Source organism: Bactrocera tryoni, chromosome 4 (genome assembly GCF_016617805.1).
Source record: "Bactrocera tryoni isolate S06 chromosome 4, CSIRO_BtryS06_freeze2, whole genome shotgun sequence".
NCBI classification, from domain to species: Eukaryota; Metazoa; Arthropoda; class Insecta; order Diptera; family Tephritidae; genus Bactrocera; species Bactrocera tryoni.
In genome coordinates this window covers 78,557,020-78,574,245 of record NC_052502.1, presented here as the reverse complement: position 1 = coordinate 78,574,245, position 17,226 = coordinate 78,557,020, and the positions used below count along the sequence as shown (strand labels likewise).

General features: G+C 41.2%; 1 protein-coding gene across 5 annotated transcripts in view; it reads right to left on the bottom strand.

Moving 5' to 3' along the window:
* LOC120774343 (MAGUK p55 subfamily member 5-A) overlaps nt 1-17,226 on the bottom strand; it is a 149,706-nt gene that overhangs the window by 30,078 nt on the left and 102,402 nt on the right. For 4 of the 5 annotated variants that reach the window (XM_040103906.1, XM_040103909.1, XM_040103908.1 and 1 more), the window contains 3 exons: nt 2,351-2,517; nt 2,191-2,285; nt 289-1,443 (listed from right to left, as the gene is read on the bottom strand). In XM_040103906.1, coding sequence (XP_039959840.1) covers nt 289-1,443; nt 2,191-2,285; nt 2,351-2,517 — 1,417 coding nt within the window. The remainder of the gene's footprint in view (nt 1-288; nt 1,444-2,190; nt 2,286-2,350; nt 2,518-17,226) is intronic. The other variant, XM_040103910.1, reaches the window with a different exon arrangement.

The window sequence follows — 17,226 nt, the reverse complement described above, 5'->3', positions numbered from 1 at the left end:
CAACAAAGATGATACAACTACGAAAAACCAAAAGAAATAAAAAGAAAAATGATTGGAAAAGCAAAGTATACACAAGTTTTACCACTACCAAAGAGTAGTAGCAGCAAACGGGGGGAAGGGACAAAAGAGTGTCTACGAGCACGCTGCAGCAAATTGCAGTAGGTTTTTGGCCTGCTTGGTACAACGGTGCATCCGGAAAATGTGGAATGCACAACGTATTACAGAATTCTTTCAAAGTTTACATAGTGAAGTGGACAGAAAGGAGTGTGAAACAAGTGGTTGTAATACCTCATCGTTGCGCTTGGACGACGTCTTGGCACTTTTGCCCACCAAGCACCCATCGACCGCACTTGTGCCGCCACCCGTTGGCACTTGCGGTTGCGGTTGTTGACGTTGCGTTGCTGCTGCTGTTGATTTATCTAATTTCTCCGAGGAGCCACTCAGCGAGCCCAACGATATCAGACTCTTCTGTTTAACCAACTGTTTCAGTGGATGACAGCCGGAGCCGGACGTTGACTTTGTGCTTGATGATTTTGACTGATGATCCGTGGAGAGTGGCGAACATGCGGACAATGTTGCGACACCCGTGGCCGAGATGGATGCCAGCGCCGAGTATGAGCCCGACACGGAGGAACACGTGGGCGAGAAAGAGTTATCGTTAGTGTGACTGTTGTTGTGATTATTGTTGTTGTTGGTGGATGAGTTGGACGATGAGTTGATGTGCGTCAGTGTAGTGTTGGCCGTCGAAGTGGACGAGTTCGACGACAGCTGCGATGACAGCGAGGACAGATGCGGTGGCGGCGGATAACGCGGCGGCGTCTTCACGATCTCTATGAAACTGTCCGGCACGTCGACGGGCAGCTCACGGTGCTTACCCGACGGCGGCTGTAAGAGACTCGCGGCCACTTGTTTGCACATTGAGAGCGGTAGCAGCTCATACTCGGGCGGCGCGCCGCACAAACCCTCAATCAATGGCCCTTCATTGGCGCAAGGCGAGGAGCCGTTCGAGCCGCTACTATCGTCAGCGCCACCGGCAATACCACCGCAACCACGCTTCGTTGGCGTTGATGAATTAGATGAATTGCTCGTGTTGTTGTGATGATTGTTGTTTATGTTATTGTTGTTGAGACTATTGATGTTGTTGTTTTGCTTGTTATGTAAATGACAATAAGCAATGGAATCGAAAGAGCTCTTGCCGATCGAATCCTCGTACGGAGATGAAAAGGAAGAGGAACCAGCACGTTGTAGCAGTCCACCATCGATGGCCACCAACTCGAACTCCTCACCGCTAGTGAAGCCATTCGGATTGGTACTGGTTGCGCCGTGCTTGTTGTTCGGCGCCGGCAGAGCCTTCTTATTGCCACCGCCATTGCTGGTGTGTGTCGCAGTCGGTGGTGTCTGTTGTTGTGGTGTATTGTTATGGGTTTTATATTGTGTTGGTGGCTGCATTTCGCCAATTTGTGTTTGTTGTGCGTTTTGTGTTGGTTCCGTCGTTTCGGTGGCCAAATTGTTTTCGAAATTTTCAATTTGATCCAATTTCAATTGATGTTGTTGGTTGTACAAATTTTGTTGTTGCAACAGTGTGTTCGTATCATTGAGTAGCGCAATTTTGGTGTATGTCGTTGTGGAGTGGTGTGATGAAGTCGGTGATGTATTTGTTGATATGGTGGATATTGTTGTTGTTTTTGTTGGTAATGGTGATGTCGACGGCGATGAGTCGCATTTAGAATGATACGTAACGATTAGTCTGTTACCATTACCGTTAAATAATTCTACACATTGTGTGGCAAACTGGTTAGTGTCGGTGTCGGTGTCGATGTTGGTAACGTTCATGAGAGAAGCGGTGTGGGGTGCAAGGGATCTGTGTGTTTTATGCATTATGGGTGGGGGGGTGGTTGGTAGTGGTGGTGGTGATGATGATGATGAGGTGTCGGTCATTGATGATGTTATAGACATTGCCGATTTTTGTGATGAGGATAGTGAGTGTGTCGATGATGATTGTGTGGTAGTATGGTGTTTTGTGGCTTTTTGGATTTTGGTGAAGGTGAGTGTGTTGGGTGGGCTGTTATTTAATGCTTGCATGCATTTGTGCTTATTGGGTAGGTGGTTTGAGTGAGTGGTGCAGTTCTTTTTCAGTGATGATGTGCTTTGCTTTACTCTTGACTTCCCGTCAAACCTAAGACTATTTACCTGTGGTGGACGGTGTGGTGGTGGATAACGTGGTGGTGTCTTATTACGCGCGATAAAATTATCTGGACAATCGACAGCCATCTCACGATGTGGACCTATTGGGGAAATGCGAGAACGTTAATGAGAGTGCGCTTTGGTGCTTGCATTCATCATAACTCACCATTATCTTGATTAACTGAAAGCATTGTCAACATTTCCTGATCGATTTCTTTACTTTCACCAGAATGCTGTCGATAATGCTGACTACTAATGTAGTCGTCCGGTAAGCATGGCTTCAAATCGTCACCATCAATAACGACAATGCTGGAGCCAGAACGACGGCGAGGCCTACAAAGATAGATGAAGAAAATGGATATTACATTTTTTACAAAAAGACACAAAAGATAAATATTTAACGAAAATTAAGCAATACAAATAAAATGATGATAAGTCAGAAGCTTTCACTAAAAACCACCACAACGAGCTTTGCTCCTGCAATAATATCGTACATCAAGTAGAAGAGGATATAGTTTTCCAATGGGTAAAATCGGATTACACCTCTCTATAGGGCACGTAAACAACGAAATTTCCGAAAGGACTGACAGACGGATCATTGTTAGATGGAACGCCTTAGAGATATGCAGGAACACTAAGATCATGTGCAAGGGATTGGAGAGAAAACATGCAAGCTTTCTACTCACACGGTCTCGAAAAGACTGCAGAACGATTGTTTTCTTAATCATAGGCCACAACTTATTAGATCAGTATGAGCATTATTAAGTGTGACACATGTAAAAAGTGCAGGGGAGTAGCCATGAGAGAGACGCTGAAACACATCCTCTGCTTATGTCAGGCCTCATTTAGAACTCTGTTTAGATACTAGGAGCTTCACAGCTGAAGGGACTAGAGAAGAGATCAGAACTGGATATCAACCCTCTATCAAACTTCGCAAAGAGACTTGACGTCTTGCACAACGTAAACCTCAGCTCGTTTAATGATGCTACATCTGGCATTACAAAGGACTTGTAGGTTTAAGTATGGCGTGAAAGCCAGTCAGTGTTAACTAACCTATAAAAGAAATTACCGAAGTTCTAATATCGGCAAAAATATTTTCCAATTTTCATCACTTCCAGTCAGCGAACATAATTAATGTAATTTATTTAACAGCCAAAAATGTCAGAGTAGGAATATGTGGCAGCCACTTTTCGGATTTAATGGCCGGAAATTGCTATGAAATATGTTTTCACAGGCGTTTCGGCCGTCCACAGCGCACAAGTCGCACACTTACATAAAAAAATTTATTTGGAAACTCGAAATGAGATTCTCAAATACATAAAGATTAGGCAGCGAGATATCGTCGTAAATATGATGATTCAAAAGAACAACAACTACACCCACAATCCGGACATATTCTAAATGTGTAGAGCATTCAATTTATTGCCGCTTCAGACAGGCGGACGAAGTTTAGAAGCTGCGAGTTCAATACCTGCCACATTCGCTCGAACTCGCCACGCACCAGCTGACAATGGCAAAAAATAAATATTGACAAACGCGCAAATCGAACATTTCGGTTCATTTAGAGCGACCGAAAGCAACCGTCATTGGACGGTGTGAGAAACCAGCGGAGGAAAGGAATTCAAGCCAAAGTAAATAATGTCGAAACGAAGTTGAAAGAATCGAGACAAAGAAAACATGTAAAAGCAGTGAGGAAGCGAAGACGACGCCGCAGAGTTCGCTGCAGAAGCAGGTGATTTTTCATTTGCGCTATCATTGGAATATATTGTCGCGCACATACCTAGAGCTGTCCTCCCATTGAGCTCGCTCTGCCTGCCGCTCTTGGTTGGTTGTTCTATAACTAAAACTGTCATAAAATAAACAATAGCATTCATCGTTTACTACTTCGCATAGTCATAACGGAACAATTGAAGGCAGTGAAGCTGAAAGTGCTGTTGAAAACACGTCGAAGACTCGACAGGAATGTGAGGAAAAGCCAGAGAAACGTTTGGAGTAAAGAAATAGTTGAGCGGGCAACGGAAGACAGAGTAAAAGTGTAAGCAACAGTAAGCATTCGTTAAGCGAGTAGGTCAATATGGCAAATAAAAGCCGGCCAATGAGACATTAAGTATGACCCATAAACGGCGAATGAAGAGGACGTTGCAATATTGGTGATATATGTATATAGGTAGTAGGTAGTAAGCATAGTGCAATATTAAATTTCCAGTAACGACAACAACTACAAGTGTGTGGCAAGCATGGTCCCAGAAAACAGTGAAAGACTTCTCATCTTATTATTAAGTCTGACACAGGTGAGCAGCGTATACATAATACGGTTGTTGTTGCTGTGCATCTGTTTGTATTTGCTTATATGCTGCACTGCCGCATAACTTAACGTTGCAGCGTGGAGAAAGGAAAATTTCCAACGCTGTCTATTTGCCTTCTTCGGTCCTTTGTATGTATGCATGCGTGGCTCGCAGGCAGGTAAACCTTTCTTTACTCTACGTGTTTGACTGCCCGCTGTACAGCACATGCATGCATGCCCCTGTTGCATGCGGCATTTAGGTCGTCGTATGCATTTGCCGGCGGAAAATTGCTTTTAGCTGTTAATTTCTAATTACGAAAATGGTTTTCACTCGCCGTAATTACTGAAAATCTGAGAAAATGCGAGGAAAATGATTGTGCGCCACACAGGTGTGCAACTAGCAATTACTTGGCTGATTTCAGATCAGCTGACGCAAAGTAATTTCAGTAAGAATGTGCATATGAAAGTGATGTTGGCGAAAAAATGGTGGAAATATAGTTATTTAAGTAAATGTATTAGCTCGGGAGGCGAAAGTTTTGTTCGTCTGGAATGGGCATAGTCCAGCTGGCAGGCCATTTATAGACCTGACTGGTTCTTAGTAATGCCAGATGGAGGTACAGTTCAAGTTGAGGAAAAGTATTCGCTAAACAGGACGTCAGTCAATGCTTATTGCGAACTTTAAGAGCGACTTGTTGTCCAATTTTGATACTTCGTCTAGTCAACTGAACACCGAAGTCAGTAAGTTGTGTGTGAGTAAAAGTATGCGTGTTTTTCTTCGGAGCTTTGACACAGGATCTTGGCGATCCTGCATATCTTTAAGACGTTCCATCGCGCACTAAGCCTTCGTTAGACCTTTCAGAAATTTCATTGTATATCGTTTTTATTGTTTTTCGTATTTCCTGCACTAATACGGTAGCCAAGCGTATTGCACTTTCGGCAATCTCATCAGCTATTTCGTTTCCCGGACTTCCTTTGTGGCTTCGAATCGCTTTTATAAACATTCCCTGACGTAATGTGATGTGAGATTATTGCCTTAATTACTGCCTTACTATTGACGTACTATATATACTAATTTTCTTTATGTTATTTCCTGCGCTGGTATCTTCTTCAGGCACGACTTCTGCCTGAAAGATACTGCAATATTCGAGCAGCTTGCAGGGTCGCCTCCAGCTCCGAGCAATAGATTTGGGCTCCCATTCCATTTTCCTTTTTTGAGTCGTTTATATAGATATTGTAAATTCCACTGATGAATCGCATGCTCTTACGCGATCCGATCTCTTTTAGTGTGACTTGAAACCTACTTTCTCAAATAAAGGTCAAGGGAATGTGGTCTATTTCATTCACCAACTTTCCGAAGGTCCTTGTGGAGAATTCACCGGAACTTTCCTCTGCAATGTCGATAGGCGGTCAGGGGATGAGTATTCTTTCTGGTGCAACCGTCGAAGGATTCTTAGCACTCCCATTATGCAGAGTCGTTGTATCCCCTTTAAGGGTCCTGCAAAGAATACTCACAAATAAAGCCAAAAAAACGTTTGTGGAACCTCGGAAACTGATCTCAGCATTAATCGCTCGTTTCATTGAAGCCCTTGGTTTGTACAAAATACTTTTGAGCAATGGAATTTATTTAAAAAAATCGCAGTTTCTTTATTGAAGCATTCCCATTTATTCATTTCCCCCAATTCAACTATTATAACTAATATAACTTTCAATATTTCAGTCACAAATTACCCAAATAATTTCTGAATGCAACCCCAACACTTTCCCTTAAGCAAATGAACTACTTCGCAGCAACTTACTTAACATTTCATTTCATGATGATCTGTCCATAGCTGACACCCCATCAAGTACCTCCATTTACATGAGATTTCGTAAATCTGAAACCACAGATTCAAAAACTTGCAAAACCACACCCCTCCGACGCACCATCCTCAAGTGTGTCAATGAGAATGAGCTTCAAAGAAGGAGAGACGAAAAAAGAACAACACAGCTGCGCAGCGCTGCAGCCACGACAACAGCATCCACTTACCACACAAACAGCGCAATGGGGCGGCAACCAAATCACAGTTAAGCTGAAGCAGTTGCATATAAATTTTTACATACATATGTACACTCGCGTGCGTGTGTGTGAATTTCGGGCTAGCGTTGGCTGACTGCTGTTGACCAGTGGACTGACCCACAGGACCCACTGCAGCGGGCGCTGTAGTTTTGTGGCGCAGCGGAAAAGTTACACTCTTCAAATGCTGCACCCTGTTATGGCAAAAGTCACAGCTGTCAATGCATTGGCTCAGTGCCTTGTCAACTGTCTGTTGCATGTTGCGTGACAATTTCAGAGATAGCAACGCTCGCCTTTGGACAGAGATTTGGATTTAGTTGTACTCGTATTGTTTGCCTTGACTTTCGCTTTGCCTTTGTTGTTGCGGTGGCAGCTTTTCTCGTATTAAATGTGTATCTGCTGCTGTGGCTGACTAAACACGAATGCCAAAGCTGTGAATCGCCGATAGAGATTAAGCCCTTGCTGATTATGACCAGCACTCGGGCAATGAATGAGACATGATATACATATGTATGTGTGTGTATGCGCGTGACTGTATTAGTTTCTAATGTTCTTTGGATTGAGCAATTCTTTGAAATGTCTTCTAGTTGTTGCTGTTTTGCCAGTTCTGCTGGCAGTTAAGCACGTACTGAAGCTGGCAATTTCGAAAAAGTCAAGCGTGGGTGGAAAAGGAGGACTGCCGGCACTGTGGCAAGCTGCTATAATAGCACTTAATGAGCTTTTCACTACGCATTTTATGAGCGTTAGTGTCGCTAGCGAAGTCTTAAGCAGTTTGTGCCAAAAAAGGCCCGAAAAGAATTGGCAAAAGTGGAGCTGCGTCCTCATTGGTGGTGTAAGAGCAAACCCAGTACGAAAATTCTACTAAAACCTTCAAATTTTAGCAATCTCTCAGCACTGCAGCGCAATTTCTACTTAACATTACAAACCATAATCATAACATAATCTCAAATGCCACGCCATCAGCAGCACGAAGGCAAACCATAATCTCAAGCAGCACTCGCTGCCCCAATATGCGATTTCACTTGCCACACAACTGACATTCCAATATTTTGAGTGGATTTGTGTAGTAGATTTAAGCTTAAGCGTTCGGGCGCCCTCACAGTCCGCAGTGTCCGCCGGCTCGTTCCAGCAACTCACTTGTTTGTGCAGCTTTCTTTGCCCACTTTTTGCTCTCTTTACGTTTTTCTATTCGATTCCCGTTTTATTTTATTCTGTTGCTTCTCTTTTCTTATTATCTGCATCTTCACAAGTCACCAGTGTTTAAGTGTCTATGCTTTTGTGCCACATTGATAGCTGCCACAAACTGCTGCGCATTCACTCGCAAATTCTAACAACAAAGCTGCAGCAGCAGCTTCCTTCTCTTTCCATTTCATTTTCTTTCACTATGTGCTTTAATTTCACTGTCTGTTCGTCGCCTGTTTGTTGCAACGCCAGTTGACTGCAAATGTGCTGTCTGTCCCCTGCTCCGCCCGATCTTTATGCGATGCGAATTTCTATGCCATTGCATCTAGTTTGCTCAATAGTCATTGCTGCTGCAGCTGCTATTGCCCCAAATCAAGTGGTGGTCCACCAGTCTTTGGCACTCGGCAGCAGTCGGAGGAAAGCGGATTTTGCTTGTGTCGCTACCGCAACTGTTGAGCGATTTATCTCCAAAGCACACTACGCTTTTTATAAATACACATACATATACAAGTAGGAATTCATTAAACAAAAAATCTCTAAAAGCTACACTTGGATTCGGTTCGGTAATGCAGAGTCAGTCGTACTTATAGCTTATATCGAAATATAGAAACGGTTACAGTATGATTATCAATATTGATAGTGAATATTATGATCTCAAACGCAAAATTCCTGTAGTTGAATATCAGTATCCCTGAACCTATCTCAAATTTTCTTAGGTATTTTATTTATATTTTCGCTATTTAAACTGGATATCTTAAAATATCAGATCCGACATATTTTGCCTTGATATGGCAAAAACGGGACATTCGAGGAGGAAGTGTTGAGACTATTCTATCTCATCTTCTACCAAACAACTGATGAAGCTAGTATGTTCAAGCATACCGCATAAATCCCCTTCGGATAGCGACCGATTATAACTCCTACAACTATTGAAATATGGATATTGTGAGAGCGACGTAACCTAGACCTCTTCCGATTCAGAGCTCTCACTCGTTACCATTCCGCAGTTATTGAGACTGAAGTACCTGCCCTACAGTTTTTCCCGTAATATTGTGGCCAAGCAGCCAAACAAATGTAAGCATAAAATAACTAGTAAACTCTAACATAAGAGTCGCATTCGAAACCAAATTCTGGTTTCGATTCTAGCCTAGGCCAAAAGCTGAGGAGTGTACGATTGCTTTTGTGATTGCTTTTGCGATTGAAGTAGAAAGTCTGGGTTCCCCATACCTCGTCTCCGCTAAAGGCAGCTTCACTCTTTATATATAAATTAATTTCCTGCTGTCTATACCCCTCATTTCATATAAACATCTTGAAATCTTAACACCATACATTGTCACACAAAATCTGCGCAGCGGCAGCTCACGTGTCTCAAATGCGCATTTTCCATCTTGGCGTGCCTTAAGAGGTTTCTTGAAATCGCTTTGCACCGCTGGCGGATCACCGACGCTTGTGGCAGCTTGTTGTGTACGCGTGTTACCGTTGGTGTCATCTTAATCCATAAAATATAAACACATGCAACATGGCGCCGTTGTTGCAAGCTTCAGGAACTTGCCACGTTCAAACTAATTCACAAAAGGTGCTGCCAGCCAAGCAAGCGAGTGAACGTGGCCTCTGTTGTAGCCGGCGACAATGCCGTCTTTATGTGAATATTGTTTTTGTTTTTGGTTTCATATTCACATTGTTTCCCGCGCTCGTTGTGATGATTATTTCCATTTGCTGCCACTGCTGCGCTGTCAGCCGCACACATGCAAACAAAGTCAGGGCCGAGTTGTGGCCGCTTGGGTGGCTGAGTGCGCCACACTAGACCGTTGCATGCCACACGGGCGCGTGTATGGAATACTTTTGTGGAAGTGAATATATAAAAGCGCGTGGGCGTCCATGTGAGTGTGAGTGCAAACACGTGCGCGGAAAACCAAATACCGCTGGTCGTTGCTGCTGTTATTGGCTTTGCAGGGAATACTTATGTGCTGCGGCGTGGCAGCTTAAACATATGAAATTGGAAAATTGAAATGCTTAAGAGCATAATGCGACAGTACCCACCCAACAGAGGTGAAACAAGCGAAGAGAGTGGGGAAAAAAGAAGCGTCTGGCATCAGTGGATACTCTATCCAACCACCCACCCACCCACTCACTCAACGGATGTCATTGAGCGCGAATTCTACACAAGCTTTCAATGAAAATTTCATTCGCCGCAACACACCGAATTTCTGCGAAACCACAAGACGTCTCTCGTCGCCCACTTCTACTCACACCTCAGCGCTCCATCTTGTTTTACACGTGAGTCGTTAGATGCGATTATTCCGATGAATGTCAGCTTTCGTGCGCTCTAACAGTTACGCAATCAAGCGCCACAAGACACGGGACGCATGGAGCCTTCGGGAACACCGATGATTGAGTAGAGCTCTGCCCTTACGCTCTTCCTTACGCAACAGACTTTGCTGCTTCCACACTCTTAGTTTTTCGACGCTGTCACTTATACACCCGACCCGCCCACACTCACTGCCACCGCATCATTGTTCCATCGTTGTGTTATCGCTATTATTTTGCGATGAATACGAAAATATTTATATGAGCATATCAATATGTCTCTATGCATATATAACCGTTATACTAGTGTTTTTATGATTGGTTTAGTTTAAAAGAAAACAAATTCATGATTACGCACAGATGGCTGCTTGAGCTATGAAGACGACGAACGTGGTCTTTAGTAGTTCACACAATGATTTGGTGGAGCTGGCGAGCCCGAGAGAAAACAATGCAGTTTATTTAAAGTATCATAGAACAAAAGGACACTATCCTTTCAAAGATCCAAGATCGTTAGATCTTTTGAAGCCTCTTTGCTAGAGCTAAGTAGAGGAAGGATGAAGTCATGTGTAGAAGTTTGCGCAAGTGAGGAAAGTTCTCTGATTCCCATTCACTTAAGAGTGGCCAGAAACGACCCTTTTACATAGGCTCAAGCAGCTCACGACTTCCGGTCTTAGACCAAGTATCCTCTGGGTGTGCGCTGGGCTTGGGACCCGCCACGTAAAAAACACTACCAATGAAAACTCGGCTTTGATCGTGTAAGCGGTGACTACGCCAGTAAAGAAGAGCTAGGTAGAGATATCAAATCAGATTTCTTAGCGCCAATGTTCCTTGAAAACTCTTTACTCTTAAACTCGATAAGAACTTAATTCGGACCTTCGTTTAACCTGGCGCCCTTCAATACTTAGAGTATTGAATGAGTATGTACTGCAATAATCGTACTGTCATTAAAATGACAGAGTTAAATCCTTACTTTGGCTTTGTAAAGAACACTTTTGCATTGTATAAACCCCTGCCTGCTCACTTCTGTTAAATAACCATCATGTCTTTAGCAAGCAGCTGACGTTTCATTATGTCTGCTGATGGTTGTTGTTATAATTCAAGTGAAGCACCTGTAGTGCCCTTCCGACAAACCGTTCGAAAAGGGGTGATCCAGTCAATTGCACGATATCATCACCGCACTCAATTAAAGTGGATTTTGCGAACCACAGGAAATGAAATGTTGGAGTGACGGTTGTGAAGTTAATAAGGGAGAATATTAAGGAGTGAGGTTAGGATGAAGTTCCATGAGGGGAATAGATAATGAAGAACTGACAGCGAGTAAATTGATAAGTATTTGAAAGCGATGGTGCAAAGTATATAAGGAGACAGAGGGAAATATCTAAGCCCTTAATATACGGAGAAAGTTTGCAAGAGAAAGGAATTTTGCGAGGGCACAGTGCGAAAGAAGGACATCAAAGACGCTCTTAGCATTACTAGGAAGTTGTGAAGAAAAGGTCAGAAGAAGCACCCTCGTATAACAGATTTCCACCACCATTTCTAAAAACAACACAATGCTGCGCAGAACGACTTCACACGCTTCGTGGAATTGTTGAACGCTGCTCGCGCCAACGATATGTGTCGAAATTTTTGCACCCAAATGAATGTTGCAACATCATGTCTGCCCCAATTGACATCAATGCATTTCATATGCAACACAAACAATAATAACAACAAGCGTTTATCATGTAATCATCGATGAAAAGTGACTGAGCTGACTGGCGCTGGCACCGTGCAACGTCCAGTCCATAACAGCAAAGTCACGTTGGCAATGATGTGGCACAATATGCCGCAGATAACTGTACAAATGTATTTGTACGTTACGTAGTTCAACTGAATTACCGCTATGTGAATGTGAATGCCATTGACTTGTGGCGCAACAACAGCAGAGCGGAGTCTCAGCGTGAGGGAAATATTCCGGAGGGGAGGTCAAGACGTTTGCAGAAATACATGCTGATTAGGTTCGGTTTTAAAGTATTAGGGGAGTATTAATACTTCGTTGGAATGAAACATGGCAGCCACAGAGCTTAGCTAATGAACAGGTGCTTAACGTGCTGAGATGAGTTGCAAAGCCAAGTAGGGCTGAAGTTGTCAAATTAAGGAATTAAGTTGAAGAATCTGAAGACCATGATAAGTGTTTTGGTGCGATGGAGGACAAGATACAGATAAAGAAATATTAACAAGAATTTGTGGCTTATAAATAAGTTAAAGACTGTCACCTCCGAGGTAACCCTGACCCCGTGCGGTTCTAAGTAATCGTCATGAGAACAAATTTAAAGCTGGAGAATTGCCTAAAGCTCACCTCGTTTAAACCAAAATCTCTTTCCCTCTTCGCTACCACTCTAAAAATCCATCCCCGTTTGAATTTGTATGAATTTGAAATGCTTGACTTCGCTGCAGCTTAAAATATGGACTGCAAATCGCCGGTTACACTTCACTGACAGCAGTTACCCCGCGAAAGGGCCAGCAAACAGTTGAGTCAGAGACAAATGCAGTTCGACTCGAACGACTTTGATAATAATAATACCGTACATATCAATGATTGCTTATGAATAAATTGTGGCAACAACACACAACAAGAGTGGTTGCTGACTGAAAGCATTGTTCTAGCGATTAAATGGTTCTGCAGCGGGTCGCAAGTGCCGATACACTTGTTGCACGTTACGCGCGAACACACACGCGCGCCTGAGGAGTAACGAGATATGCGCAGGACAGTGGCGAGCGACACGGTTGAAACTCGAGAATGACTAGTCAATTTCGAAGTTTCGGAATTATCAAAACTTATTTCCACCGCACAGCGCGAGCGCATGCGCTTCCACCACCGATTCGGTACCACAAATGTTGTCACTCCGTTTCCGTTCTCAACAACCGTCTAATTACCACACCCCTTACACAGAGACCGCACTGCTACTCTGATTGCTCTGTGTTCCGGAAGTTGTCTGCCTGTAAATTAGCGCGACGGACGTCAATCGACTCGCGACGTTCAACCACCGGATATGTGATGTGGTTGTATGTGCCCTTTCGAAAGTGGAACTAATGAAAATTTAAAAATCACTCGAAACATGGTTTTCATTTGTAAAATAGTCAACGGCAAATTAGTTTTTTATTTATTTACTATTTACCATTTATATTTTAAAAGACTTGCAGTCGGCAAAGTGTGGCGCCGCTGGTGAAGAGAGTGGTAATGACTTTGCTATCACAATTTTAATGTCTTGGACGTCACTTCGCAACGGGAGGTCATCAGTGGTCACCAAAAAACCTAACAAGGTCTCCAGCGGTATGAATTTAATTAGCGTTTCACGTTAACCTCAGCACTTTCGGAACCCGTACTCACAGTGAAATTGGGCGCTTCATATTAGCCAGTACTGAGTTAGCCATTTCGAGATCACGGACTATAAATAAAGATCTTACTGCTGGCTCTGTTTTTCCGGTAATTGCTGCTTGGCCTGCCAGAGTAATACTAAAGACGAGTTTAACTTTTGAAAATGAGGAATTGGTACAGACTTTCGAAATCCTGCTGAGTCGAACTTAATATCATTACTGTTTGAAAAATGCGAAGTTCTCTCCCAGCCTAGAATCAAGCTTGGAAAACAAGCTGTTCACTTCTGGCGATTATTCGAGATCGCCATATACAGGGTTTGTCCGGAACGAACGAACCACCATGAATTTGTTCCTCCTGAACGTGGAAGTCCTCAGGAGACTCAAACGAAGGGTCGCTTGGATCCGGCAGCCAATTGGAAGTTGCACCACGACTACGACCCGGCTATTACCGCCTTTCTTCCGCAGCCACCCTACAGCCCAAATGTGGCCCCCTAACTTTTTTGTTTTCTTGCTTGAAAAGGCCGATAAAAAGCAAACATTTTGAGACAACAGAGGAGATGCATGCACCTCGGCTCTCATGGCTATTCCCGAGAATGCTTCCGTGACGCCTTCAATGCTTGCAAATCACACTGATAGCCCTGCATCAACACAAAAGGAACCTATTTTCAAAGTTTTTAAAGAAATGTAATGATTGGTTCAACAAATTGTTTTTTAAATCGACTCAGTCCAATTACTTTCCGGACAAACTCTGTATACATATTTCAGATCAACATCGGTTAGTAACAAAGATCCCATCCTATTTCTGCAAGCGTAATCTTTTGAACGTTATGTATACACGGAATGCTGCTTAGCTTAGTCAATCTTTTCGGCTAATAAAATACAATTTAATTGAAATTTTTAAACCATCAAAGCGATCTTTAAATGTCAGATCTTCTTACGAGCATGAATAATGACGTTTCTGATTACTTAATGAGTCCATAAATCAAAGCTGTATGGGAAATGTACATATATTCTTCAGGCTACTCATTTAATTTGATCGACACTTGCGAACCTCTAACTGCGCTGTCAATCTCGCACAACTACTACCAAGACAAGCATTTGTGTAATCTTTGACCCACTGACTGATTAGGTCCTCCCTGCCTCATAAGTAATTGAAAGATAACGCTTGAGGTTGCTTTAACGCACCAAAATTAATGAGCTGCCGAGCATATTGCGTCAGCATTGTAGCTCGGAGGCTACCTGCATACATGCCGGTCGCTCGTTTCAAGTGAAGTCGCCAGTCAATGGGTACAAAAGAACACAAAGAAAGAATCTATAAAAACCAAATTACGCACACACATGCGATTTAGCATTTGGGTACCTACTGCAGTCATTATCTATGATTTTCGGCCGTAAAACTCCTACTGAGTCATCGGCAAATGTAGCGCTGCTTTTGTTCACTTCCATTTGCGCTTTGTTTCCCAGGCGGATTACCAAGCAAATTTTTGTTAAAAGAGAATTTTTTCGTATAGCTCGACTTGGGTAATCTTAACGGCAAGCAACACCCGCACACACACACAGAGACAAATGCAGAGCCCAAGAAGAAACAGATAAAACACACAACAGTAGGGCAAATCTATTGGAAAGGGAAGGAGAAACCTCTGTGCGTCTTCCATTAAAAGGCAACACATTGTTGTTGCGTATATTTTAGTATCATAAAAACTCTTTAATGCTAAAATCATAAGAGCATAGTAGGAAAATATGAGTTCATAGAGAATAGTAAAGTATGTAATATGCATTTCCTTTTAGAACTCTAACATCTATTAAGCGCGTTCAATTTTACTATGGTACGTTGAAAAATTAATAAACCGGACATTTACGTTCTAATCAATAATTTTTATTCAATTTAAAATAATTATAATGTGCTAAAAGCAATATTTCGAAGATCGATTAATCTATCTTTCAAAAGCTTTGCCACCTGGATTAAAATTTAAAAAATTTAGTGTAATTAATGGAATACGCAAAAAAGTTTGGCACTAAAAAGTATAATTCTAAAAAAGAAAAGTATATTTTCAATAGGGTTGCCACCTGGATTAAAATTTAAAAAATTTAGTGTAATTAATGGAATACGCAATTAAAGTTTGGCACTAAAAGGTATATTTCTCAAAAATAAAGGTATATTTTTCAATAGGGTTGCCACCTACTTTGAAGTTTAGAATAATTAATGCAGCAAATAAGTAAATTCTGGCACTAAAAATATCTTTCCCAAAAAGTGTTTTAAAACAAATTAATGTATATCTTTAAATAGGGTTGCCACCTGAATTAAAATTAAATAAATTTAGAATATTTAACGGAACAAACACACAAATTTTGGCACTACAACCTCTATTTCTAAAAAAATAAGATTTATCTTTGAAAAGCGTTGCCACCTGAATTAAAATATATTAAATCTAGTATGTATGTAATGAAGCAACTAAATACATTTTGGCACTAAAAAGTATATTTCTAGAAAATAAAGGTATATCATCAAAAAGGGTTGCCACCTGCATTGAAATTTGATAAATAAATTTCATTAATTTTTATTTTTTTGCCATAAAATCAAGAAATTATCAATGAAAATGCAACTCAGAAAAAAGTTATCAGCACGACATTTAACATTTAAAATTAAATAAAATTATTAAGGCCTATCATAAGTGGTCTACTGTATTCAGACACACACACAATTATTAAAATATGGAAAAGGTGACTAATCAAGTTATGTCTGTCAAGTTCAAAGTCACTCGTTGCCTTTGTCTCGCTGCTGCTAAGCATTATTTTCGCTACTAAATTGATTTTGTTGTCGCATTTGTTGTAAGCATATTATAATAACTTAATGTTGTTGTTACGCGCATAAAGGCAATGTTTTCCTTTGTTGGCTGCGCAATATTATTGTCTAAATACACAATATTTTTAGCGCTAATTTGCCCTGCTATTGTCTTCAGCTTTATAAGCATATTATTGCGTTTGTTGTTGTTGTTGTTTTTCATAGTATACATAGTCTTTCTACGAGTATGTCTCTTTTGACAAGGTCAGCATAATTGACGGGGATTTTCGAAAAAATCAAAAACATTGAGGATGTGAACAGCAAACTTGGTTGATTTTACAGGTATATACATATGTATTTAAATATGCACAGAAGTACATATATATTTTATATATGTGTATTCTTTACTTATTTTTTATATTTTAATTTTTTTTTAACTTTTTTTTATGCTCTGAACATACCATATTATATTGCAGTCGAAAAAGACTTTTCGTATTTTGTCAATAGATGTCGTTGCAGTCGTATATCTCCAGTGATACCAATCACATTGTGTCATAAATACCATATAGTGTTAGAAAGGTGAGATTTTTTCATTTAACCAAAAAAAAAATTTAATTCGGGGAAGTTGAAAAAAAGTTACAGCTCTTAAAAAATGAGTGAAAAATAATCAAGAAATTCGCTAATAAGTTGGAATATGATTAGAAACACGAAAAGACTTTTTCGACTACCCAATTTGCATATTTTTTATGTGTTTTTTTAACATTTTGCTCCTGCTTTCTACATTTTGTCTTTATTTATATTGTTATTATTTTTTATTTTTATGAAAGCTAAGGCATTCTTTCTTAAAAACGCATTTCCACACTAAAGTGCTAATGTGTGTGTGACTCGCTTCAGAAAGAAGTATTTCTGTAGGTGTGTATTTATCTTCAGCGTTGTTAATTCCATTTAATATGGGCATATATACACGCTATTAAGTTATTATCTCCATTAATTAGCGCTTTTCTGTTTACAAAAATAGACATGTAAAAATGTATGTGTGTCAGTCAGGCAGTCAAGCGCTCGGCAAAAACGTAGTCA